The 24440-nt window shown below is 42.1% G+C and overlaps 1 protein-coding gene across 2 annotated transcripts in view; it reads right to left on the bottom strand.

Annotated features, from left to right (window-relative positions):
• Positions 1 to 23452, bottom strand: part of LOC110091118 (calsequestrin-2) — a 38051-nt gene extending 14599 nt beyond the window's left edge. Inside the window, exons 1-6 of one of the 2 annotated variants that reach the window (XM_020815100.3) lie at positions 23212 to 23452; positions 22437 to 22972; positions 8647 to 8731; positions 7272 to 7372; positions 6538 to 6649; positions 1865 to 1938 (exon numbers count right to left, since the gene is read on the bottom strand). In XM_020815100.3, the coding sequence (XP_020670759.3) occupies positions 1865 to 1938; positions 6538 to 6649; positions 7272 to 7372; positions 8647 to 8731; positions 22437 to 22670 (606 nt within the window). In that variant the 5' untranslated portion in view covers positions 22671 to 22972; positions 23212 to 23452. Of the gene's footprint in view, positions 1 to 1864; positions 1939 to 6537; positions 6650 to 7271; positions 7373 to 8646; positions 8732 to 22436; positions 22973 to 23112 lie in introns of both variants that reach the window. The other variant, XM_078386722.1, reaches the window with a different exon arrangement.
• Between the last annotated feature and the right edge of the window lie 988 nt (positions 23453 to 24440).

A 24440-nucleotide genomic window follows, 5' to 3' on the forward strand; every position in this document is an offset into this window, starting at 1 on the left:
TGGGAGCTGTAAGTTACTTTTTAAAAGTAACGTTGTTTCAATCGTTTATTATGGTCTTTGAAAAGCAATCCATTGTCATTAGTTGCTGCAGTGTTACATTATTTATTGTAGTGTTCAAAGAATGGCACAACCCTTAAAAATTCCTATTCAGATGTGTTTAAAAGTAACTTTTCAAAATAACGAGAATGTGATGCTCTTTACATCAGTAAAGTAACTCAGATTCTACATACAGCATTTCTTCTGAAACATAGAATCACAGAATAATTGAGTTGAAAAGGGTCCATGAAGCTACAGTATTGAGTCCAACTCCCTACTAAATGCAGGAAACGAACTCAAACTAGATCTGTCGGGTGGTTGTCCAATTTTCTTTTGAAGGCCCCCAGCACCGGAGTGCCTACCATCTTCCGAGGTAATTTGTTCCATTGTATTGGTCTAACAGTTAAGAAGATTTTCCTGATATTCAGCCTAAATCTGGCTTCCTGTAACTTGAGCCCATTATTACACGTCCTGCATTCCAGGATGATTGAGAACAGATTCTGCTCCTTCTCTGTATGACTATTTTTCAAGTATTTGAAAAGTGCTCCCACTTCTCCCCTGAGTCTTATTTTCTCAACGCTAAACATGTCCAGTTCTTTCAGTCTTTCCTCGTAGGGCTTGGTTTCTAGTCCCCGATTCTCCTTATTGCCCTCCTCTGAACATGCGCCAGTTGTTTGGCATCCGTCTTAAAGTGTGGTGTCCAGAACTGGGCACAGTACTCAAGATGAGACCTAACCGGTGCCAAACAGAGGGGGGCTAGTAATTTATGGGTATAATCAGAAGACTATATTATTGTAGATGCAGCTGTTTGCAGCTACATTGCACTATAGTTTATATTCAGCTTGTGATCTAAAATAACCCAGAATTCTTCTTGTGTGTAGTATTACTGAGCCAAGTAGCCACCATCTTATAACTGCGATTTTTCCCCCTGCTAGGTGTAGAACTTTGCACTTATCCCTGTTCAATTTCATTCTGTTGCTTTTAGCCCAGTGCTAAAGCGTATCAATATATTTGTAATATTATTCCCACAGAATCACAGAAAAGTGAAGCTGGATGGGGCCTACAAGGCCATCAAGTCCAACCTCCTGCTCGATGCAGGAATACAATCAAAGCATATCTGCCAGGTGATTATCTAAGTTTTTCTTGAATGCTTCCAGTGTTGGAGCACTCATCAACTCCCGAGGTATCTGGTTCTACTGTCGCACTTAGGAAGTTTGCCATGTTCAAAGGTATTAACTATTTCACCCAATTTGGTGTCATCTGAAAATTTGATAAATATTCTTGCAACCCCCCCCCCATTCAAGTTATCAATCAAAATATTGAATAGCACAGGATCAGTGTTATCCAGGATCTATGTTACCACCCAAATAATTAATTACAAGTACCTATGTTATCTGTAATGCGTTACTTTCTGACTCTGGTTCTAAGTAGAACTGATATTAATATCTCTTAAGCCACATGAATTGAATAGGCCACCTTAGGCTCTGCCTACTAATAAAAAATTTGTTGTTGGTTGTTGTGGGTTTTTCGGGCTCTTTGGCTGTGTTCCGAAGGTTGTTCTTCCTAACATTTTGCCAGTCTCTGTGGCCGGCATCTTCAGAGGGCAGGGTAGAGCTGAGGGAAGAGAGTTCAGTGCTGTCCTCTGAAGATGCCAGCCACAGAGACTGGTGAAACGTTAGGAAGAACAACCTTCAGAACATGTCCAAAGAGCCTGAAAAACTCACAACAACCATTAGATCCTGGCCGTGAAAGCCTTCCCAAATATAAAAAATTGTCCTTCATCTCTTTTCGTGGGGTTCTTGGTGTGTGTGTGTTTTTAGCTGCTTACCCCTTTGTCAAAGGTGGCAAAGAACTTGACATAGGGCTGGAAGTGTTCAGCTGCCTCCTGAAATGCTTTGTAATCTGAGGAGGAGAAAGGAGAGAAAAGACTTTGGTCTGCTTTAACCAAGATTAATACAACAAGTGATGGTGTCACCTTCTGAAAGTTAAATCAAACCAGCTCCCCCCCCCCGTTTAACCCTTTATTACTATCAAACACTATGGGGGTGGGAACACTACTCATGGAAAAAACAGAAATGAGGGAAGTTTATCTTTCAGTCTACAAATCCCAGAAGGCCTTAGCCAGACAGGCCCATGTCATCTTCTGGAAGTTGTAAGTTAAACACACACACACACACACACACACACACACACACACACACACACACACACACACACACACACACACACACACACACACACACACACACACACACATAAATGGTTTTCTCCAAATAACATACATTTCATGAAATGGCATTTGTATAAATAAGTCAGAAGTTTAAAACATCTGGGCACAGGTTTCAGGTCATACGGAGCATATGTAGCTCAACAAGAATACATGACGGAAATTGTTTGGTAGCTCATTACAATTTAAATAAAAGGGCTTTTAATTTTTTTAACAAGGGAGGGTCAATATTTGATATTTTGTGAAGGGTCCTGGAGAGTCCCAGTGTTTGAACATCCCCTGAGTCTTCCACGCCAAACAGCCCTCAGTTGATACCCCTAGCACTGGAAAGTGGCCACAGCACTGACAGCAAAGCCACCAACCCTGCCCGAATCACCAATGGAAGTGGTGGAAGAGAAAACAATGTGAGAGGCTTGGAACCTTCTGGAAACTTGGACAAGGAACAAAGAACTTTCTGGAAACGTGACCTATCTATTTGCTTCCCCCAAACCCCCCCCCCATATTCTTTAAAAACTCTCGCTCTATATTGTTCACTTCTTCTCCAGCAGTTTTAAGACTCAGAATGGAGAGCTCTTAGCACGACCAGTCCAAAGGAAAGAACTAGAAACCGGGCCTTCTCGGCAGTGGCTCCTCGCCTCTGGAATAACCTACCTCCAGAGATTCGCGCTGCACCCTCGCTGGGTACTTTTAAGAACCAACTAAAAACGTGGATGTATAGGCAGGCCTTCCCTTCCAGTTAATTCCTGTCCTTTTCCTTTTTTCTCTCTTTATTTGATTTAATTTGTATTTTTCCCATTGCAAAATCATTTAATTAATTAATTGTTATAAATTTTTCTTGAACTTGTTATGTTTTATGTTGTAAGCCGCCTAGAGTGGTCGAAATGACTAGATAGGCGGGGTATAAATACAATTATTATTATTATTATTATTATTATTATTATTATTATTATTATTATTATTATTATTATTATTATTATTATTATTATTATTATTATTATTATTATTATTATAATAATAATAATAATAATAATAATAATAATAATAATAATAATAATAATAATAATAATAATAATAATAATAATAATAATAATAATAATAATAATAATAATAATAATAATAATAATAATATTATAAAGGTCTTGCGCAGCTATTTTGTACTCAACAGATTTCTTATGGTTTGAAAAAACATGGGAGAAGCAGTGGTAAAAGATGGGACAGGGACCACTGGAGGATGACTATAAGTGGGGCCATGCTTCCCACCACAATAAAGTCAGTGAAGAAGTGGAAAGTGTTCAAGTGTTGACCTCTAAAGACCCACAGAGGTAGAGACAGAGAGTCAGCATTCTCTGGTTATGTCCCTCTCTGTATTGTCTGCCCTGTTGCTTCCTTAGCAATAGACTGGGAGAGGGGAACTAGACAGCATGCCCATCCCATGTTTAGAAGAGGTACTTTTTCAATGGAAGTGGAGGAAGAGCAAATGATGTGAGGGGTCTGCCCTGAGAGTCCAGAGGACAAGGAAGGAGCAGGGTCCAAGTCAAAGAGCAGGAGTCAGAATAATCAAGAAGGAAGACTTGGGGGGGGTATAAAGGGGAAAGGGAAAGCAGTAAGGGAACAATTGGTGATGGTGGGGGAGGAGAGAAGAGGATGATGAAATGGAGACCTGGGTAGAAATACTAGAGCGCCCCCAACCCAAACCACCTAAATAAATGCCACAAGACTTGTGCTTTGGTAGGCCACGGGATGCCCTAGCTCAGAGGAGGGGACAGTCGCCCCCCCCAGCTGATCCCACCCCAATGGTTCCTACTCCAACCTAGTCACAATGGTGAGGAGGCAGAGACGGTTCGATCACCTCCGTAGGCTGAGTTGTGGGCCATCCAGCAAATAGCATCTTCCTTCCATAGCAGAGGGCAGAGACACAGACAGTTGTGTAAGCCTTCAGAAACTTGTATGGGCAGGGCAAAGTAACCACTTCCCCATCTTTGGACATACAGTCTGCCCAGCATCTGGCTGACTGGAGAAGGACTTGCGTGATTAGTATAGCTTGTTGTTTTTATTAGTTTGGTGAATACAGTTGAGCTATAAGAAAGGGTTGGGCTCCTTCCTTAGATGAGGAAGCATGGATGTTTTCATTGCGTGCTTCCCCTATGGAAGTTTTTTTGGGGGGAGGGTATGTATATACTTCTAGTACATAACTTCCCAAGGCTAAAATGTTTGGCTAAATAATTTTATGGAATTTAAATGTGGAGTGACACCAATTTAAATTCAGTAGAAGCTGTGCAGGCCAATTTTCTTTCTCCTGTTTCAGACTATATCTTAAATGCCTCTGTAGAATTAGAAGCTGGTCTTTCCCCCCATTTTTACAAAGCCTTGGGCTTAGAATAGTTAATTAGTGGTTTAGAGTGAATTTAACTTCTTCTGGTCTGCCTCCTTTACTGTTTGACTCTTATGAAAGCAGGTGGATGAACGCCATTAATTAAATGTTCTGGTTTTTCAGCTTCTCCTCACAATAGATAATAAATCTTAGTTTCCATAAAGCAAGGGATTAAAGTGGCATTTTTTGATATCACACCAACAGAATATTTTGTTTCCTATGCCCCTAGTAGGACTGCTTTCCTCAAGTCCTTCCAGTGTTCTGGCCTCATACAGTACAAAATAATGGGGCAGAATAGAAAATGAATGAATGAATGAATGAATGAATGAATGAATGAATGAATGAATGAATGAATGAATGAACGAACGAACTAACTAACTAACTAACTAACTAACTAACTAACTAACTAACTAACTAACTAACTAACTAACTAACTAACAAGAAAGCACTCTCTCTGGTATTATTCAATAATGGTTTGGACTTTTGCCCATACGGAAATTGTAGTAGCAGAACACTGGCTCATCTGTCACAATTCTGTTTTATTTTATATAGAGAATCGTCCAATGTAATTATCTCCCCTGTTTTGGGGCTTCTGTGCATCTTTTCTCTTTGCAAAGATAATTTAGTGAGAAAATCAACTGCAAAAATTTTAGTGGCTGCTATTAAGATAAAGGTCCATTTGAATGGTCATCTCAGGCAATTTTAGTTTATTTATTTAATTTTTTTGGAATTTTATATTGCCAGTTCTTTGGTATATTTTCTATCAATTGCAATGGCTGGTGATAATGTGAATCAATTCTTATTTATTTCTCCTTCCTTCATACCAGTAAACAATAGCAACCCAGAAGCTGATCTGGAAACAAGCATATTCCTGTTCTTCTACCTGCTGTATCAAGCAGCTTTGCTCAATCCTGCCATCATAATATACTTGTTTACTGCCCAGTCAGGCCGACACATGAAGCTTTGAGGGAGTTGGGAGTGACTCTCACAAGCATTAAGATGCACTGAATGACACCAAATGTAAGTGAGAAATTACAACCAAGCTCTTCTTCAAGTGTGAAATTAAACTGAAGCATCATCCTTCTAAAAGGACAGAGAACCTTCCTGAAAATCCTATTGAAACCAGCTTTGTAGTTACAAGCTGACTTTCCTTCCAGGAACACAGTTCCTTCAAATCTCTGTGTCTGAGTGTTCAGACTTGTTGCAAACCCAGCTATTGTTTACCTTCCAATGACTGATCACACAACAAAAGCAAGCAAATTTGCTACATGCTCATGCTATGATAAACAAAGGTCATGAAACTCTTAAAGGAGAAGCTAACTTTGAAGACAGAAGATGATTTTCCTTCCAGGGACACAGTTCCTTCAGATCTCTGTGCCTGGGCAAACTCTCTCCAATTAAGGAATTCCCACTTTTAATAACAGATGTTCAGTGAAGTATAATTTAGCCAATATTATTCTGATATACACTATTTGGAGTAGAGAATTTTTCCTCACATTGCCTGTTGAATATCTAGCTTGGATAAAATAAATATTTAACAAACACATAAATAATTTCAACCAATCTAGTGGACATTTACAAACTAGAAATACAAGATCTGAATAATACTCCCAGAGTACGGGGGCGGGGGGGGGGGAAATGTTTTGGAGACCATGCCTGACACTGTTTTCTTAAACAATATCTGGTTTTGTTCCCTGGCAAAAGATCTTCACTGACAGAATAATCCTATGTCTATTTATTCGAGGCCAACATAAATGTAACATTGTTTACACAATTAGCAATTGTGTGAACATCCAGACTAGAATTATGGTGGCCAGCTACAAAGCTTGAGTTACAAATGTATACAGTATCTCCCGGTCCCTTCCAGTTGATCAAGACCCAGGAATCGAGTAACCAAACACACATTCTGAATCTTCTCCTTTGAAGTAGCCAATGAGTTTGATTTCTTCTTCCAGGTGGTCAAAGGCCTGTAGCTCGAGTTTGCTGTTGATGATCTCCACTGGGTCCTCCATCAGCTGCCGTGAACAAGGAGAATAACAACTTATTAACAGTACACAACAGAATAACTATTGCCAAAGATTGAAACAGTTATATTTTTTAGACAAGTCCCAGAACACCACAGCTGACATAGTTAGTAGCCATGGGAGTTATAGTCCAATCAAGATGGTCACGTTTATGATGAACTGCTTGGCGTCACCCACAGAACTCCTTTGCCACCTGTACTTCTGAAGGAGAGGAGGCCTTGTCTCCCATGTTTCTGCACAGGAAAGAACCCAACACTTTTGCCATTGCAATGGTTTATGGTTGCATTTCACATGTGCAATGACTTATGACCTATATTTGGTATTCAGTTCTTCTGAGAAACCCCCAAACAAGCAAAAGCAGAGAGAGAGAGAGAGAGAGAGAGAGAGAGAGAGAGAGAGAGAGAGAGAGAGAGAGAGAAGATCACAGCCCCACTGTTCTAATCAGAATTAGTCCTCCAAAGATCACTAATAAGAGTTTTATTTTAATAAGGGCAGGTGAACCATCATATCACATTTCTGGGAGTTGAAGTCTAAGAACATCTGGAGGCCCAAGGTTGGGGACCACTGCTACAAAGGATACTAACTGTAATATGATTATTTCTACTGCACTTACATCAAGGAGAAACTCAACTAAGACGTCCGCTGCCATTTGCCCATCATACTCAATGATGTGATCCTCTTTAAAGATGTAGAGGCTTCCTTCTTCATCTAAACCTAGGTGGAGGGCAGAGAGACAGAGAACATGTGAATGCTCTGTGATGCAGGCCCACCTCGCTATCTATGGCAATATCATAGACTATAAGTCTCACAAATTTCTAGGAGAATACAGCACAAAATAGTTCTTAAACCAGCTCTGCATGCTGTCTTCCTGCGGGAATATACAACAGATGAAACGTCCACTGGCATGGAGTGAGAATTCGATCACAGGTGTAAAGGTGTTGGATCTGTTTTCAGGCTGAGTACTGAAGAGCTTGGCAAAAGGTGGGGAAGAAAGAGAAGAGTTTAAAAATTAGCCTGACTAAATGTTTGCAGTATCAGGATCTGCGCTAAAGGAATGTCCTAAGATAGAGATTCCAGACATCTTGAAGCATCACATTTCACCTCAAGAAATGTAGAATGAATTGTCTTTGAATTGTCACCTCAAGCAATTTGGACTGAATATTTTACTGGCCCGATGAAGGTATTACTCCCCCCCCCCACTTTTACATTTCATACAAGAATCACATGGCTGTGGGGATTTTTTCCCCTTTTAAGTGGAACTGACTGTTTCCTCTGGGGTGACCAAACAAAAGGGAGATAATCTGCAACTGGCAAAGCAATGTTCAAGGACAATCACATGTCCTTTACTATTTTAAGTCAGGTCTACTTTTAAATGCAAAGCTGCCTGTCTTTTCTGTTTCTCCCTTTAGCCACTGAGAGAATTTGTGCTCTTCATATTGCAACAAAAATGGAATTGTACAGCTCTTCAAAGACCATATTTCTGTTGCAGATTGTTTGAGGAACCTGGTAGGCAAAAAAGGGATAAGCAAATACTTCAGATAAATAAATGATTGTGTGCCTGTTGACTCTTTGCTGCTGATAACAGCAGAACTGCTACTCTATTCTCCACCACAAAGTAGTAACTTTAAAATAACATAGAATTACAGCAGGTTTATGTTCATGGAGGTTCAGTTCTCTGCCGGTGTTATTGCCAGTGCTATTTTTGTTGACATTGATAGGATTGAGCTTGTTGTGTTTGAAAGTTTGAATTTGCCACATAATATAATTGTGCAGTAGACACCCCTGAGGCCAGATGGGCATGGCTGTTTGAGCAAAGCAGTGGCTATTGAAGCATGGATATTGATAGTATATGCCGAAAACACAGCATGACATTGGCTGTTGCTCTGCAAATAGTAATTTCTGTTTGATCGCTGGAAATGTGATTGCAGAATCTCCCTCTGGAATGTAGACAGTCAATACCTTCCAGATTATAAACAGATTGCACTTACCTAATTTTTTTGCCAGCTTTGCATCTTTCTTGGAATCCACCAATCCAAAGCCAATGCCTTTATCTTCGAGGACTTGTGCAGCAAGCTGAAGGAAAATCCAGATAGGGATGTCAGTCCAGTCCTAATACAGCGGTGCCTCGCTTAATGACGTTAATTCATTCCAGCGAAATCACTGTAGAGCGAAAACGCCGTAAAGCGAAATTAAAAAGCCCATTGAAATGCACTGAAAACCATTCAATGTGTTCCAATGGGCTGAAAACTCACCGTCCAGCGAAGATCCTCCATAGGGGCTATTTTGATCGTCGCAATGCAAAGAATTGGTTCCTGAAGCAGGCAACCGATCTTTGCAAAGCAAAAAAAACCCCATTTAAAACATTGTTTTGCGATCGTAATTGCGATCACAAAAAGATCGTCATGAAGCGGATTTGTCGTTATACGGGGTAATCGTTAAGCGGGGCATGACTCTAGATGGAATAATATGGCAATTCCAGTAACCTATGGAAAGCATTGGCTGTGGCAGAAGTACCACATGAGAGTCCTGGGCAATAAAGGGAGATGTTCTTACCCCCTTCCACTGCAGAGTTAATAATAATAATAATAATAATAATAATAATAATAATAATAATAATAATAATAATAATAATAATAATAATAATAATAATTTATTGTCATTGTAAGTATATACACTTACAACGAAATTCACAGACACCCAGAGTTGTTGTTATTGTTGGAGTATGCAGATCATTTATGACCCAGTATGCAGTGGGTAATTCTGCCGATCACTCAGTTCTAGCCTGCTATCGGGGCGCTATTATGCATTGGTTATTTCCTGCCCTTCCCATCTCTTGTGTGCCTTCTTCCTTGAAGAAGGGCCTTTTCCAAGATGGAGATTGTCTGAGTTCATGCTATCTGATGGCTCCTTCTCAATCCAGACTTGCATCCATGCCAGCCAGCTTTAGGGGGTGGTTCACCCAGTTTAGAAACCATCTTCATAACTAAAGAAACTTACATGGAATATGTAAAACAAATGCCTTCATTCTTTTTCACTCGAATGCTATATTTTGACCTTTGCTACTGAAACACTAACATCTGTAGTTAATAAACCTTTTAAAGTTATTACAAGTTAACTCCATGTTTTTGATTCTGTACTTAATTTAGCTCATTGAAGATAATTGGTCAGAACACACAATGATCTCTAACAGTTACAACCTGACCAATTTGTCATGGCTGACAGATGGGGGGGGGGAGGACCATGGCCACCCATGTCAGCTTTGTTTGGAGGCCAGCTCCATCATGCTCTTCCTTTCTCTCTGGGTTCAGGCTAATCCACCATTCACTTAGGTTGCAGCATCAGCAAAGATGGGAAGCAGGGCCCTTGCTCCATGGACCAGCTATCTTAAGGGTGGGCAATTAATTTCTATGGGGGGGGCACATGAAAAATCTGAACTGTGTTCAGGGGCCGAACCAACTTTACTTAAAAATAAAATGAAACAGTGATGTTATGGTTGTTTTTATTTTAAACTTGTTAATCTTCACAAATACTAAAGAGGCTTTTTGCGGTATGTTAAATAAGCAACTGATCAACTTAGACAAAAAGCTATAAATTGATGTCCGGTAGGCCGGACAGGCAAGGGACGTGGTGGCGCTGCGGGCTAAACTGCAGAAGCCTGTGCTGCAGGGTCAGAAGACCAAGCAGTCGTAAGATCGAATCCACACGACGCAGTGAGCTCCCGTCACTTGTCCCAGCTCCCGCCAACCTAGCGGTTCGAAAGCATGCAAATGCAAGTAGATAAATAGGGACCACCTCGGTGGGAAGGTAACAGCATTCCGTGTCTAAGTCGCACTGGCCATGTGACCACGGAAGATTGTCTTTGGACAAAAACGCTGGCTCTATGGCTTGGAAACGGGGATGAGCACCGCCCCCTAGAGTCGAACACGACTGGAAAAAAAAAATTGTCAAGGGGAACCTTTACCTTTACCTTTTTGGGCCGGACAGGAGTGGATCGCAGGCCGTATGTGGCCCTTGGGCCGCACTTTGCCCAGGTCTGAGCTAGCTCCTTCTGTCCAAAAAAGGGTTGCCTGATTTTGCTTGTTCTCCTATTGCTTCCCTGTTCCTTTTTGTTTCGCATATTTCATTTGTGAACCTCAGATCAAAGATCAGCTTATTTGCTATTGTGTTTATGCAAACCAGAGCCATTTTGGAGGACAGCTGCAGAGAAAATGCTCTAAGCAGACGTGACCTGTCTATTTGCTTCCCCCAAACCCCCATATATTAAAAAAATTTCTCATTCTATATTGCTCACTTCTTCTCAGCACGACCAGTCCAAAGGTCTTGCGCGGCTATTTTGTCTTTATGTATTCACGATTTCTTATGGTTTGAAAAAAATATGGGAGAAGTGGTGGTAAAAGATGGGACAGGGACCACTGGAGGATGACTATAAGTGGGGCCATGCCTTCCACCACAGTAAAGTCAGTGAAGAAGTGGAAAGTGTTCAAGTGTTGACTTCTAAAGACCCACAGAGGTAGAGACAGAGAGTCAGAATTCTCTGGTTATGTCCCCCTCTGTATTATCTGCCCTGTTGCTTCCTTAGCAATAGACTGGGAGAGGGGAACTAGACAGCATGGCCATCGCATGTTTAGAAGAGGTACTTTTTCAAGTCGTGAAAGACATCTGTTTGTCACTGCAGATGTCTTTCCTCGTCTATTTATCTTGCATTTATTTTGGCTTTAACATTCTGGTCACTGGAAGGCAAACATAGGTTTAAATTGGAAGTCTGCTGAGGCATGCACCTGTAGGAAATCATGTCACTGGAAGAAAAACAGGTTAATGGCCAATAATGTCTAGTTTAATTATTGTACTCCCAGGTTTGACTTCACTTCTTTCCACACACTTCTCCTCTAATCATGTAACCACTGGATTCATATTCAGTCTTATGTTTTCTGCCAGTTATGCATTTCACTCTAATGAAACCTTCTTTTCACCGAGAATCACATTTTGCTTACGATTCCAAATATCAGCTTCTCTATAGATTAGCAGGGGCAGGGTGACTGCAATGTAAAAGCACCACCAAGAAGCACCTTGAGAGATCCAGAAACTTATTCTCTTTTATTATTATCATCGATACAGTAGTTGTCCTTGAGTGACAAGAAATATTAGCAGAAGCACTGCTGCTTCCGTTTGCATTGATGCACTCTCAAGCAAGGGTGATCTGTGGGAGATGCTGCTCTATTTTTTCAAGCCAAGAGGGCAAGAAGGCAACTTGGAAACAGTAGGAAGAACTACATCTCTTTCAAGAAGGCAACTTGGACACAGAAGGAATTGCTACATCGCTTTCAAGCACTGGATCACACTAATGGGAGAAGACTCACGTAGCAGAGTTCTCCTTTCAGTGCTACTCACAAAGATGAAGGAATCCAGGGAATGGATGCAGAAGTGTGGCCATGGAGAGAGATGCCCAAAGTACTCTTAAAATGTCAGAGAAAAATTTGCAAAATAGGACATGGCATCCTTGCTGCCACAGTCTGTCTACAGTGGGCACAAGATATAGAAAGCGGGAACATAATCTCTGAGTAAATGTTGGCGCATTGTCATTTTAGCAGCACTTGGTTTTCAAACAGAGGGGATACCTCCCGAATTCAACAAGAAACTCCACAACAACACCAAAAGATGCCATGGCACCATAAAGACTAATGGCTGTATTTCAATGTCAGCTTTCATGGAACGTTGCCCATGTCTTCAGACATATGAGTTAGAATACAGAGACTAGTCAAGCAAGGCTCTAAGATAAAGCAACAGTGGTGTTTGTTTGCATTTCACACCTAGTAATGATTTTAAGCCCTCTGTTTGGTATGGAGTTCTTTTGAAGCTTGGCTCTATTAACAGCAGCATGATTAAAGGAAGCAATAAAGGAACAACGTGTGGTAATGCATATATACAGATACTGGACACCTGTATCAATGGATCAGCCAAGGTTTTTTTTTTTTAATTAACAAATATAATAATTATGTTGTTATTCACTCTTATTTTTCTTCTCCATTACCAAACCCATTTTTTTCAGAACAAGACTCAAAGGTAAAGTCTGCCATTTTGTACATCGCCATATGTTGTTTCTTTGGACACTGGTCCATGAAAACATATAGTATTAAAATACAGCAGATAGTCTTTAAGATGCCACAATGCCTTTTTTGTTTTGTGTTGTGTTTCTTGTTGCACGGGCTAACATGCCTACAACTCCTGAATTCAAGAATCTCCTGTTCTGAGTTAGGATAAGGGTGATACAATTCTCTAATGTTTCAGGCTTACCAAATCTCACCTACACATATTTGTGTTATAAGGGACGGGCATGTCTATGTTACACTACAGTTGGACTTAGCACTAGACATTTCAATGAATTTTATTGTGTTGAGTTGCACACCTGAGAAAAGGAAAGCGTGGAAGATCCAGAGCTTCCTTCACTGCCTAGTGGTGTGTGCCTTACACCAGAGATGGCCGAGAGAATGGGATGGGAGGTGCCTCCCACCCACAGCATCCTCCCTGCCCCATCACTCTTCACACTCACCCTATACATAATTTCATTAGGAAAACTGGCCTCTCTGATAATGAGGACTATAGCTATACAGTATAGGGCCCTACTTTCTCCCCCTCCAGCACATCCCTCTCTTTGGGATTACTGAAATGTCATACAAGAGCATCGCTCCCGGTGCAGCAATGCAGCATGTTCTACATGTTTGCTATAAATAGCCTGAACCTGAGGGTGCCAAAAAAGCTCTAGCAGATTGAAGGCAGTAACAAATGCTATAAACTCCACTCTCTCTTGAGCATCTGAATCTATCCGTGGTCCTAACTGGCAGCAGCTGAAACATTTGGAGTAAGAAGAAAAGAGCTAAGCTTGGTGTGAGACCTCTTTCAAAGGAGAACGGTGTCGTTTCAGGAAGGTACAGCTTTACACAACCGGGTGGCATGTATAAATGGAAGCTACCTGAGAGAGAACTGATCACCTTTATATTCTCCAGTTTAAAGTCTCTGGTAATTGTGTTCAGAAAATGTATGAAAGAGAATGTAGGAACGGCCGTGCAAGCATCTTGGGAGCAACTGCTTTTAGAATGGGAAGAACTCCGCCTCATGCATGTGAAAAAGATCCTGAGGCACAGAGTCTATTTTCCACTAGAAGAAGACGACTGTATTAGCTAGATGCTGATACTTTATTCCCAAAGGATGCATTCCCTTGAACAGAACAGATGAAGCTACTCAACTTGGCTACTATTGACCTCCTTTACCTAATCCAGCATCTAAAATTAGTTCCAGCCCTCATTTATATTATGTTTCGTTGCTCTCTGTTTTCCATTGACTAAGGAGCTTAGCTAGGACCCTGGACCTCCATTTGATTGTCTGCACCACCTGTCTCCTTCATTATACCTCAAGACATCCCATAAATTCTACAGTCTTAAAATCAAGGCTGCATGTTTCCCCTCCCAATTTACTCTTGTTAAACCTTCTCAGATGATTTTGAACATATGCCAACTTTTTTTGTGCATTTTTGGTTGGTCTAATAAATGCATTATCCCACTGTGGAATTGGGAATTTAGATAAGGTGAGTCACACACATACAGTTTCTGCTATTATAAACCTCAACATTCTCTGCTTAGAAGACTGCAGCGCGTGTCAAGCAGCTGATATTTAGCATCCATTATTTGTTTGATGACAGCTGACAAATTGCCATTGCCAAAAGTAGAACAGGGATCTAAATGCTGGAAATTCAATGTACTTCAATTTTCAGCTTGGTTGATCAAATGTCTGCCTCATTTAGGTAAAAACTACTATTGGTTTATCAAATTTCTGCCTCCTCTAGGAAAAAAACTACTACTGTACTTCATTCAGAATTCTTAATATTCTCATCTGTGACTCAAAAATAATTAAATTTTCCATGCCCCAATACAACCTGTGGCATGAAATGCTGGGAATTTATTTTATTTAATTTATTTAATTCTATAGGTAATTTATTTAATTCATATTGCCTACTTTCATCAGAAGCCAAACTGACCTGAGGGAAATGTGAGGGAAGTATACTGCTCATTTCGAAGCTGTACTGTAAAGCCAGAAAAACAAGTTGTTTTTTTTCTGTTTTTACATGCCATCAGGTTGCCTCCAATTTATGGTGACTCTATGAATCATTGTAGTAGGCATCCTTCAGTCTCGAGAGACTATGGAAACGTGCTCTGAATAGAGGTCTTGGAACAGCAGCTAGTGTGGCTGAGAAGGCCAATTCGAGAGTGACAATCCCTTCCACATTGAAGACAAATACAATATGTCCCCTGTCAAGCTCCCTGATTTTGCTGGTTTCGGGACTGCCCCTTCGCCTTGGCCTGCTAAACAAGTGCCTCTTCAAATTGGGAATGGCCATGCTGTATCGCCTGCCTCCAGGCTGAATGCTCAGATGTCAAGGTTTCCCATCTGTTGAGGTCCATTCTTAAGGCCTTCAGATCCCGCTTGCAGATATCCTTGTATCGCAACTTTGTTCTCCCTCTGGGGCGCTTTCCCTGCAGTAATTCTCCATACAGGAGATCTTTTGGAATCTGACTGTCAGTCATTCTCACAACATGCCCAAGCCAATGTACACGTCACTGTTTCAGTAATGTATACATACTAAAATTCCAGCTTGTTCTAGGACTACTCTATTTGGAACTTTGTCCTGCCAGGTGATTCCAAAAATGCATCGGAGACAACACATATGGAACATATTCAGCTTTCTCTCCTGCTGTGCACAAAGGGTCCAGGACTCACTGCATTATAGCAGTGTACTCAGGACATAGATCAGTGGTCCTCAAAATGTCATGTCATTAACAGCCCTGCTCAGCTGTTATAAACTCAAATCACAGCTTCCTTTGATTAAGTTAATCCGTCTCATATTTGGTCTTCCACTTTTCTGACTGTTTTTTTCCCCTCAGTGAGTCATGTCTTCCTGTGATGTACCCAAAATAGGACAAGCATTTGCTTTGTCACTTTTGCTTCTACAGGTAATTCTGCCTTTATTTGAGCTACGACTCACTTGTTTGGCTTTCTGGTGGTCCATGATATCATAATGTTTTCCTCCAGCACCACATTTCAAATGAATTGATTTCTCTCCTTGCCATTCTTCTTCATTCTTAATCTGATTTCTTGGCTGCAGTCTGCATTTGGATTGATTATCAAACCAAGGTATACAAAATCTTCCACTATTTCAATTCCTGCATTGTCAACATTAAAGTTGTGTAGTTTTTCCAAAGTCATATTTTTTACCTTCTTAATAATTTTTGTCCTGTTTTTGCACTTTTTTCTGTCATCTTCTTCAAGAGTCTTTCCCAATCATTGCTACTTCCTGCTAGTATTATGATGTCATCTGCATATCCTAAATTATTGATATTCCTTTCACAAATGGTCACTCCTTCATCTGAATCTAATCGAGCTTTCCGTAGATATTCATACAGATCAAACAGAAAAGGAGACAAGATAAATGCTTGTCCAACACCTTTGCCTGTTTCTCCCTAGTCTACTTTAGCAGTTACTTCTTGTTCTGAATAGATTATGTATTCATAATCAATATTTGATTATGTGTAAAATATTGAGGCACACCCATTTCTTTTAGAAAGATCCCTAGTTTTTCATGATCTCCCACCAACCTAGCGGTTCAAAAGCATGCAAATGTGAGTAGATAAATAGGGACCACCTCGGTGGGAAGGTAACAGCATTCCGTGTCTAAGTCGCACTGGCCATGTGACCACGGAAGATTGTCTTCGGACAAACACTGGCTCTATTGCTTGGAAACGGGGATGAGCACCACCCCCAGGAGTTGAACACGAATGGACAAAAATTGTCAAGGGGAACCTTTACCTTTACCTTCATCACAAGAGTGTCGAAGGAAAGCTGTTCTCCTGCTCCAGAGGCCTGAGGAGATGTCTTTCAGGTAGGTTCAGGGGCTGCAGCGGCAGGGATGGGGAGAAAGAGGAGGAGCAAATGCTTGGCTCCTGCTGCATTCAAGCCAGGGCCCAGTCGGTATTAGAGATGGGCAGAAACTGAAAAAACAGTGGTTCGTGATGGTTCGTGGCTAACCATGAACTATCAACTGTGAACCACCGTGAACCTCTAGAAAAACACACTGGTTCTTAGTTCAATTTTCTGGTCCATGCCGGGGGTGGAGTGGGGGCTACCTGGCTCCTGCCACCTCCACCCCTGGGCAGAGGGCACCTGCTGAGAAGCAGCAGCCCGGCTTCCCGGAGACGGCCGCTCCCTCTGAAGATGGCACCTGAGGTGGCAGAGACAGCTGTGAAAGGCAGCAGGAGCAGGCGGGCAGAGGGGACGGGGGCTGTGGGAAGGGGGTGGGTGGGCGGGCATCCCCTTTTTGCCAAAGCAGAGCAAAACACCAAAGAGAAAAATGTTCACTGTTTTGTTTTGCTTTGGCAAAACGGGGTCCTCAAACTGGGTCGTGAAATAAAACATGAAACAGCTTAGTTTGTTGGGCTTGTTTTTTTGATTCGTGGTTCATTCCATGCCATCACTAGTGGCTATATATATGTGAGCATTACACACTTTATTGGTTTGATATCTGCTATACTGTCTTGGATAGTATATTTCAGATCGACTGGTGCTGAACATGTTCTTGTAGAGACCTCCAGTTCCCCAGATCTACAATCGAGACGACAGGAAGAACATTTGCTAAAGCACTGACTCACAGAGATGCCTTAACATTCACAGAAAATCAGCCTGGCCCTCCATAAAATTCTGTGGGCATCCAAAGAGAGTAAACTCATTCACATAGTGTGATTAACACAACTATAGATTCATTCATAGCATTAATAATTAATAAATGCTCGGAAACGCTGAAGGCAGAAGGAAAAGAGGAAGGCCAAATATGAGATGGATTGACGCCATAAAGGAAGCCACAGGGTTGAGTTTGTAAGCGCTGAGAAGGCTGCCTAGTGATACGACATTTTGGAGCTCAGTCATTCATAAGGTGACTTGATCACACATAACAACAACAGACTTATGCAGGAATTGATCCAGTGGCTGAAATCATTTTGTTTAGCATGGAAAGTCACACTGGAGCCGTAAGTCACCCTTTAGCATAGCCGGTCACAATTAGACCCCTGTTAATCATTTAAACCTATGGAGGTGTTGAGTCAGCAAATCCCCACTGATTCAGTGTGTCTACTCTAGTTCACCAGGATTTTAACCAGTGAGTCTACTTTAACCAGGACTAGCAATAGGATACTGCCCTATGTCTCTGATACAACATTGCAATACCAATCTGTATATATGGGTGAGATCTGCAACATGATCTTACATCTGCTTACTAAGTGTTATGATCCATCCACTGAGTTTTACAGGAGTGACTCTGAAATACATTTGCAGACAAGTGCAACTCTAGACTGAACTTGTGTACTAGCTATGCCTCCTCAGTTCAGGTTCCTTTAATATATAACACAGGCTAAGAATGAGCTCTTAGGAGGCGTTCCAGAATCCAGCATTATCTTCCTCTAGCTTCACCAGGATGGAAAAATACCCCAGAGCTTAAGGTCACTAAAATTAGGAGCAGCTAGTGCAGACAGAAATATGATCCAACCAGATGATACAAAGCCTTTTGTGAAGTACCCCAGGAGCAGATTGGCATATAGACCGTCCACCGCTGGGTATCTCAAATGCCTGCCCTGGGAGCCAATTTTTAATAGCATGAGCTTCATCCTGGTAACCAGAGAAGACAGGAATTCTCCTGGAGAAATTTGGCAGTCACCACAGTGACGAAAGGAAAGCCATAGAATCTGAGTGGATGGGTTGGCTTCTCTAGCCTCTTGTCTCCTTACAGAAAGTATCTTGGCTTGCTATTAACAATCAGAAAAAGTTTTCCACCTCTTCTACCAATGCTCGGTGTGCCTCTTCAGTCCCTTAGGTATCTGAGAGCAAAATTCATAACAAGGAACAAGAGTCATTCCTCGTTCATCAAGGGCAGTCTGTGTTTCTGGTCCCTGTCTCTTATAGGTTCCTGTACCAGAGGGTTCCCCAAACTACCCATCAGAAAGTTGCAAATGCATGCAGACTTCTTTTTAAATTCTGTGAACAAGGCAGGGCACTATAAAAGCCTCAACTGCATTACTAATTCTGGGAAAGGTTGAAGGCACTAAGAAAAGAGGAAGATCAAATAAGAGATGGAAAGGCTCAACACAAAAGAAGGGAGGGGGAGGAGAGAGGATGCTCTCCCCCCCCCAATGGAATCCTATATTTGGTATTTTTAAAAATTTGCACAAGTAAAAACCAGAGTCAGGTTAAAAATCCATGGGTATCATTAACGTTCAAGCTGAATTTCAAAAAGGAAGAGGCCCATGAGATTATATTGCAAATATCTGCTGGCTACTGAAGCACACCAAAGAGTGCTGGAAGAAAATCAGTTTATCCTTTACAGACTACAGCAGAGCTTTTGACCGTGTGGATCATGAGAAACAGGATTGTTTCTGGCCTCAGCATTTGATTGTCCCACTGTGTAAATTATATTGTGGACAAGAAGCTACCCTTAGGACAGAAGATGGAGAGACAGAATGGTTTCCTCTAGGCAAAGGTGCCAGACAAGGGTGCCTTTTATTCCCTTATCTGTTCAATCTGTACGCAGAACATATCACATGAAAGTAGACTAGTGTCAGATGGAGTGAAAACTCGTGGCAGAAACATCAATCATTTATGATATGCAGATGATACCGTTACTGGCCGAAAGCAGCAATGACTTGAAGTTCCTTTAGTGAAAGAAAGAAGTGTCAAACGAGACTGCAGTTGACCGTTAAGAAAACAAAAATCATGACTACAGAAGATCAGCACGTTTTTCGCGTGGACGATGAAGACGCTGAAATAGTCTGAGGTTTTGCATACCTTGGTTCCGTCATTAATCCAAATGGAGACCGCAGCCCAGAGATCAGAAGACAGAGACTCCCACCCATTGTGCTCCAACTCACAGAACTATTTAGCACAGGGTAAAGGTGGTGCAAAAGGCCTCGGACAGTCCTCCTTGGCGGTGAGAAGAGGGAGGGAGCGGACGAGGGTGCCCCGATTTCAGCTATGAAATGGTAGAGGTCACTAGCCTCAAAAGATGAAACGATGACCCTACGGCTGCTTTCACACAAGTTCACTTCTCTTTTACAGTGGGAGGAAGCCATGGCAGGGTCTGCCATGCCACCAGTGCAAAGCAGGGCGGACATGAACGGTGTGACCAGAACTTCTGGAAAACCCAGGCTTTGGCATGAATTGCCTGATTCAGTTATTAGACCACTCAGTGTGACCCCAGGCCAGGTGGCGTGCTGGAAAAGTGTAACTAACTAACTAACTAACTAACTAACTAACTAACTAACTAACTAACTAACTAACTCACTCACTCACTCACTCACTCACTAACTCACTAACTCACTAACTCACTAACTAACAAACTAACAAACTAACTAACTAACTAACTAACTCACTCACTCACTCACTCACTCACTAACTACTTTTTCTCCATGGCAGTGCCACCTGTCAAGTGGTGGAGGTCTGATTAGCATCTATTTACTCTTCTAAAACACCTGATTCACATATGTTCCAAGACATCAGAATAAATCACTGAACATGTATGTATCCTCAAAGATTTGCATGACACATAAGCAGGTGGAAGCCAAGTTGCATGTCACCGCTGGGCAGAACTTGAAAAGGAACTTTTTCAGCACTCATTGTAGTGTTTGAAAAGGAACCCATTGTCACTGGTTAAAATGTTGAAAAAGTAACTTCTTCTCTTTCTTGTTGCAATTCTTGTTACTTTCCTATAACTTAATTTTACTTTAATTAAACACAGTTTAGGATTGATGAAAATACAGCATAAAATTTGAAAAGCCCTCTCAAAATTGGTTGTTGTGGGTTTTTCGGGCTCTTTGGCCGTGTTCTGAAGGTTGTTCTTCCTAACGTTTCGCCAGTCTCTGTGGCCAGCATCTTCAGAGTGCTGTCCTCTGAAGATGCCGGCCACAGAGACTGGCGAAATATTAGGAAGAACAACCTTCAGAACACGTCCAAAGACCCCGAAAAACCCACAACAACCATTAGATCCCGGCTGTGAAAACCTTCACGAATACCTCTGAAAATTATTCTGAAAACACTATAAAATGCACTTTAAAGGTTATTTTCAAATGCAGCTAGAAAAAGTACTTATGACATCAACCAAAGCAGCTTCACTCCTGTTCAGTATGTTATTTTTTAACAGGTGGGACACAGAGATATTGGGAACCAAACAGTGTGGAGTGCTCCAGTGTTCTTCCTTAAGAAGCTGGGGAATCTGCCCCAGGTGTTTTTCCCTGTGTGTTGCTGTTGTCATGTACGCAGCAGTTGTCTCTCTTTGACCCCAGGTTATTATTTTCTGGGCATTCCCCCGACCCCCACCCCAAATCAGGAATGAAGATGTCAAAAGCCTTTCTCCTTCCACTGGACCTGATCCTTTACACGATTGACTTGCCTCTAAGATTCCTCCAGCATCTACAATATTTCATTTTGCCAGAAACAATCTCGTTATTATTGGACTCCCACCTCATCACAGGAATATTAAACACTTGGCTTAGAAGTGGATATTTATTAATAGCAGCCAGATTAATAACAGCTAGGAATTGGAAATCAAAGTCTGAATTTCGAATGGATGAATGGTATAATGAAATATGGAACATTGCTATAAATGATAAGTTAGGGACGTGGTGGCGCTGCGGGCTAAACCGCAGAAGCCTGTGCTGCAGGGTCAGAAGACCAAGCAGTCGTAAGATCGAATCCACGCAACGGAGTGAGCGCCCGTCGCTTGTCCCAGCTCCCGCCAACCTAGCGGTTCGAAAGCATGCAAATGCAAGTAGATAAATAGAGACCACCTCGGTGGGAAGGTAACAGCGTTCCGTGTCTAAGTCGCACTGGCCACGTGACCACAGAAGATTGTCTTCGGACAAACGCTGGCTCTATGGCTTGGAAACGGGGATGAGCACCGCCCCCTAGAGTCGAACACGACTGGACAAAAAATGTCAAGGGGAACCTTTACCTTTACTAACTTGTTACTTAAAGGTTAAGAAAGAAGAGATAAAAATTAAAAATTTTTATGATATATGGGGCAGATTTATTGAATATGTGCTAACAAAAGGAAAAGTTCCGAATCAGGAATCAATGCAGTTCTGGAGAAGAGGACAATAAAGGAAGAAGAAAAATAAAGACAATGGAAGAAGAGGATTACTGCAAGAGGTCCCAACTATGGTGGTGGGAAATACAGTCAATTTGTATTTTGGTTTATGTATTTTATGTTTAGTTAAAATAAAAAGTTAAAAAAAGAGGAAATGGATGTTTACAGTTTGAAACAACATGAAGGGCAAATGGCTACTAGATATTTCCTCAGGAAACAGAGAACAAGGGATGGGGTCTGTGGTCTTGGCAAGTGGCCTTTTCATTCATAAGTAACAGAATGTTGCTTGGTCTAGTAAATATGTTCTATCTGATTACTCTTTCCACGGTTCCCCAGTCAAATCTTCAGTTACGTAGTAAATGCCATCATAGTGTCCAGAGAGAGAAGTCTTTGCTCATTAAAGCATTCATGGATTTAAGAAGTCCATTAGCATGGAATTAAGTCTCGGAGCACAAGTGGACATGTAAGCCTGCATCGATTCTTTTCTTAGATGGCCATTCTGAGGACTGGGTGCCCCCCACCCACAATACCACCCCAGTCTCAGCTGGGACCCATTAATTCCCCTTGGGGGCTCCAAGCCCGGATAGAGCCGACAGATGCTCTTACCTCCAGCACCATCTCAGTCATTTGGAAGCGCCTCTGGGAGCTTTTGTCAGAAGCCACCGGCTCATGGAGCAGCACTCCGAGCATGTCATGTTTCTTCAAGGCCTGCTTGTAGTTCTTCTCACTCAGGTCAATGACACGATCCTTCCCATCGTAGGTCGGGAAGTCCAGTCCTTCTTCTGCCTTGCAGCAGGTGAGGGCGTAAAAGGCAGCCAGGATCCAGCAAGCTGTGTTCATCCTGGATCTTTTCACCTTTATCTTGGGGAAGACAAAGGACTCCCTGTTGAAATGCTGCCGAGGTGCTCTCTGGGTGCCAGTTTAATCCACACCACCTTTCCTATGAATCCATCTAGACAGACGGAGGTCACCGGCCAGCAGCCCCTGTGGACTAACAAGGCTTGTTTAAAGACAAAGGCAAAAAGACAGACAGGAGAAGCTGGAAGGCCAAACCCTGGATACCTTACATAGCTCGGCTGGGCTTCTGTGTCATGAAGAACTCCATTTTTAGGAAGCAGTTGTTTCTGGCTATTAATAGACTCCTGCAAAGAATAAAAAGGAGAGATAGGACACGATTGAGGGACTTTGCTGGCACTCAGCTTCCTGAGAGAGAGAGAGAGAGAGAGCACAGCAAAGGGTAGAGAAAGAAGCACACATTGCCTCAGTGAAACAGAAAACTCACAGGCATCTCTAAGGTTTTCAGAAGGCTATGCGCTACCTCTTTGGACCTGGAAAAATGACTTTTCTTAAAATACTGTACTTGGCTTCTTGATTGACTCACAGCAATTAGGGATTTGCCAGCCTTGACGCGTGATTGAAAGATGTTCTAGTTGTCTTATTTCTCATTCCTCTTTGTAAAGGAGGATTAAATCTTCAGAGGAGAAGCAGCCCTGCCGCCAAGGTCACTCGCTGTTTTCCTGTGGGACTGGAGCAGAAGGACCCCTTCTGAGTTGAGAGCAGGGCTGCGACTGTGTGCACCAAATGTCTGGGACTTCTGTGGAGGATTGGCTTGAGTAGGGTTGTTCCGTTTTGTTTTGTTTTTAATTGAGATAAGGGTGTGACATGAGAAGAATGAGGGAGGCCTGTCCTGTCCCTCTTGTTCCTCTATAAATAGAGGTGGGATTTAAAGTACATCAGGGATAGAGCAGAACGCTTGTTTCTGTTTGGGGTGTGGGGGGAAGGAGATGACTATTTTTAGCCATTTCCCCTCCCGGCAGAATTGATCCCATTCCCTGTCATCTACTAGAATCGTTCCTTCTGTGCTGGGCACTCTGACATTTTATCTAGGGATTGAATGGCAGGCCTTGCTTTGTACTTTGAAGAGGGGGGCCATCAGTCCCCCCAGGGCACCTTGCAGTATGCTTGGCTCCAAAGATCCCACAGAGCCAGAGGTTTGGAGCGCTTCCTGGTTCAGAAATCAAGCAGGACATCAAGGTTTCGGTCTTTAGAGAAGGAAGTGGCACAATTCAAAGTCCTAAGGTGGCCACTTTGGCCCACTTTATGGACAAGGGACGTGGTGGTGCTGCGGGCTAAACCTCAGAAGCCTTTGTGTGCTGCAGGGTCAGAAGACCAGCAGTCGTAAGATCGAATCCACGTGACGGAGTGAGCTTCCATCGCTTTGTCCCAGCTCCTGCCAACCTAGCATTTCAAAAGCATGCAAAATGCGAATAGATAAATAAATACCACCTCAGTGGAAAGGTAAACAGTGTTCCGTGTATAGCCGCGCTGGCCACGTGACAATGGAAACTGTCTTCGGACAAATGCTGGCTCTATGGCTTGGAAACAGGGATGAGCACCGCCCCCTAGAGTTGGACACGACTGACTAAATGTCAAGGGGAACCTTTACCTTTATGGACAGGCTGGCTAGGAATAATAACTCACAATTTGCTGATCACCTTAAAAAGTCACTGCTCCCATTTACTCTGTCTGAATACAGGAAATACATCACAACCCACTCCAGCATATGCTCCTCCTCAAATACGGTGCAGCAAACAGAAGAGAATCAGTGGA

This window comes from Pogona vitticeps, chromosome 2, assembly GCF_051106095.1.
Source record: "Pogona vitticeps strain Pit_001003342236 chromosome 2, PviZW2.1, whole genome shotgun sequence".
NCBI classification, from domain to species: Eukaryota; Metazoa; Chordata; class Lepidosauria; order Squamata; family Agamidae; genus Pogona; species Pogona vitticeps.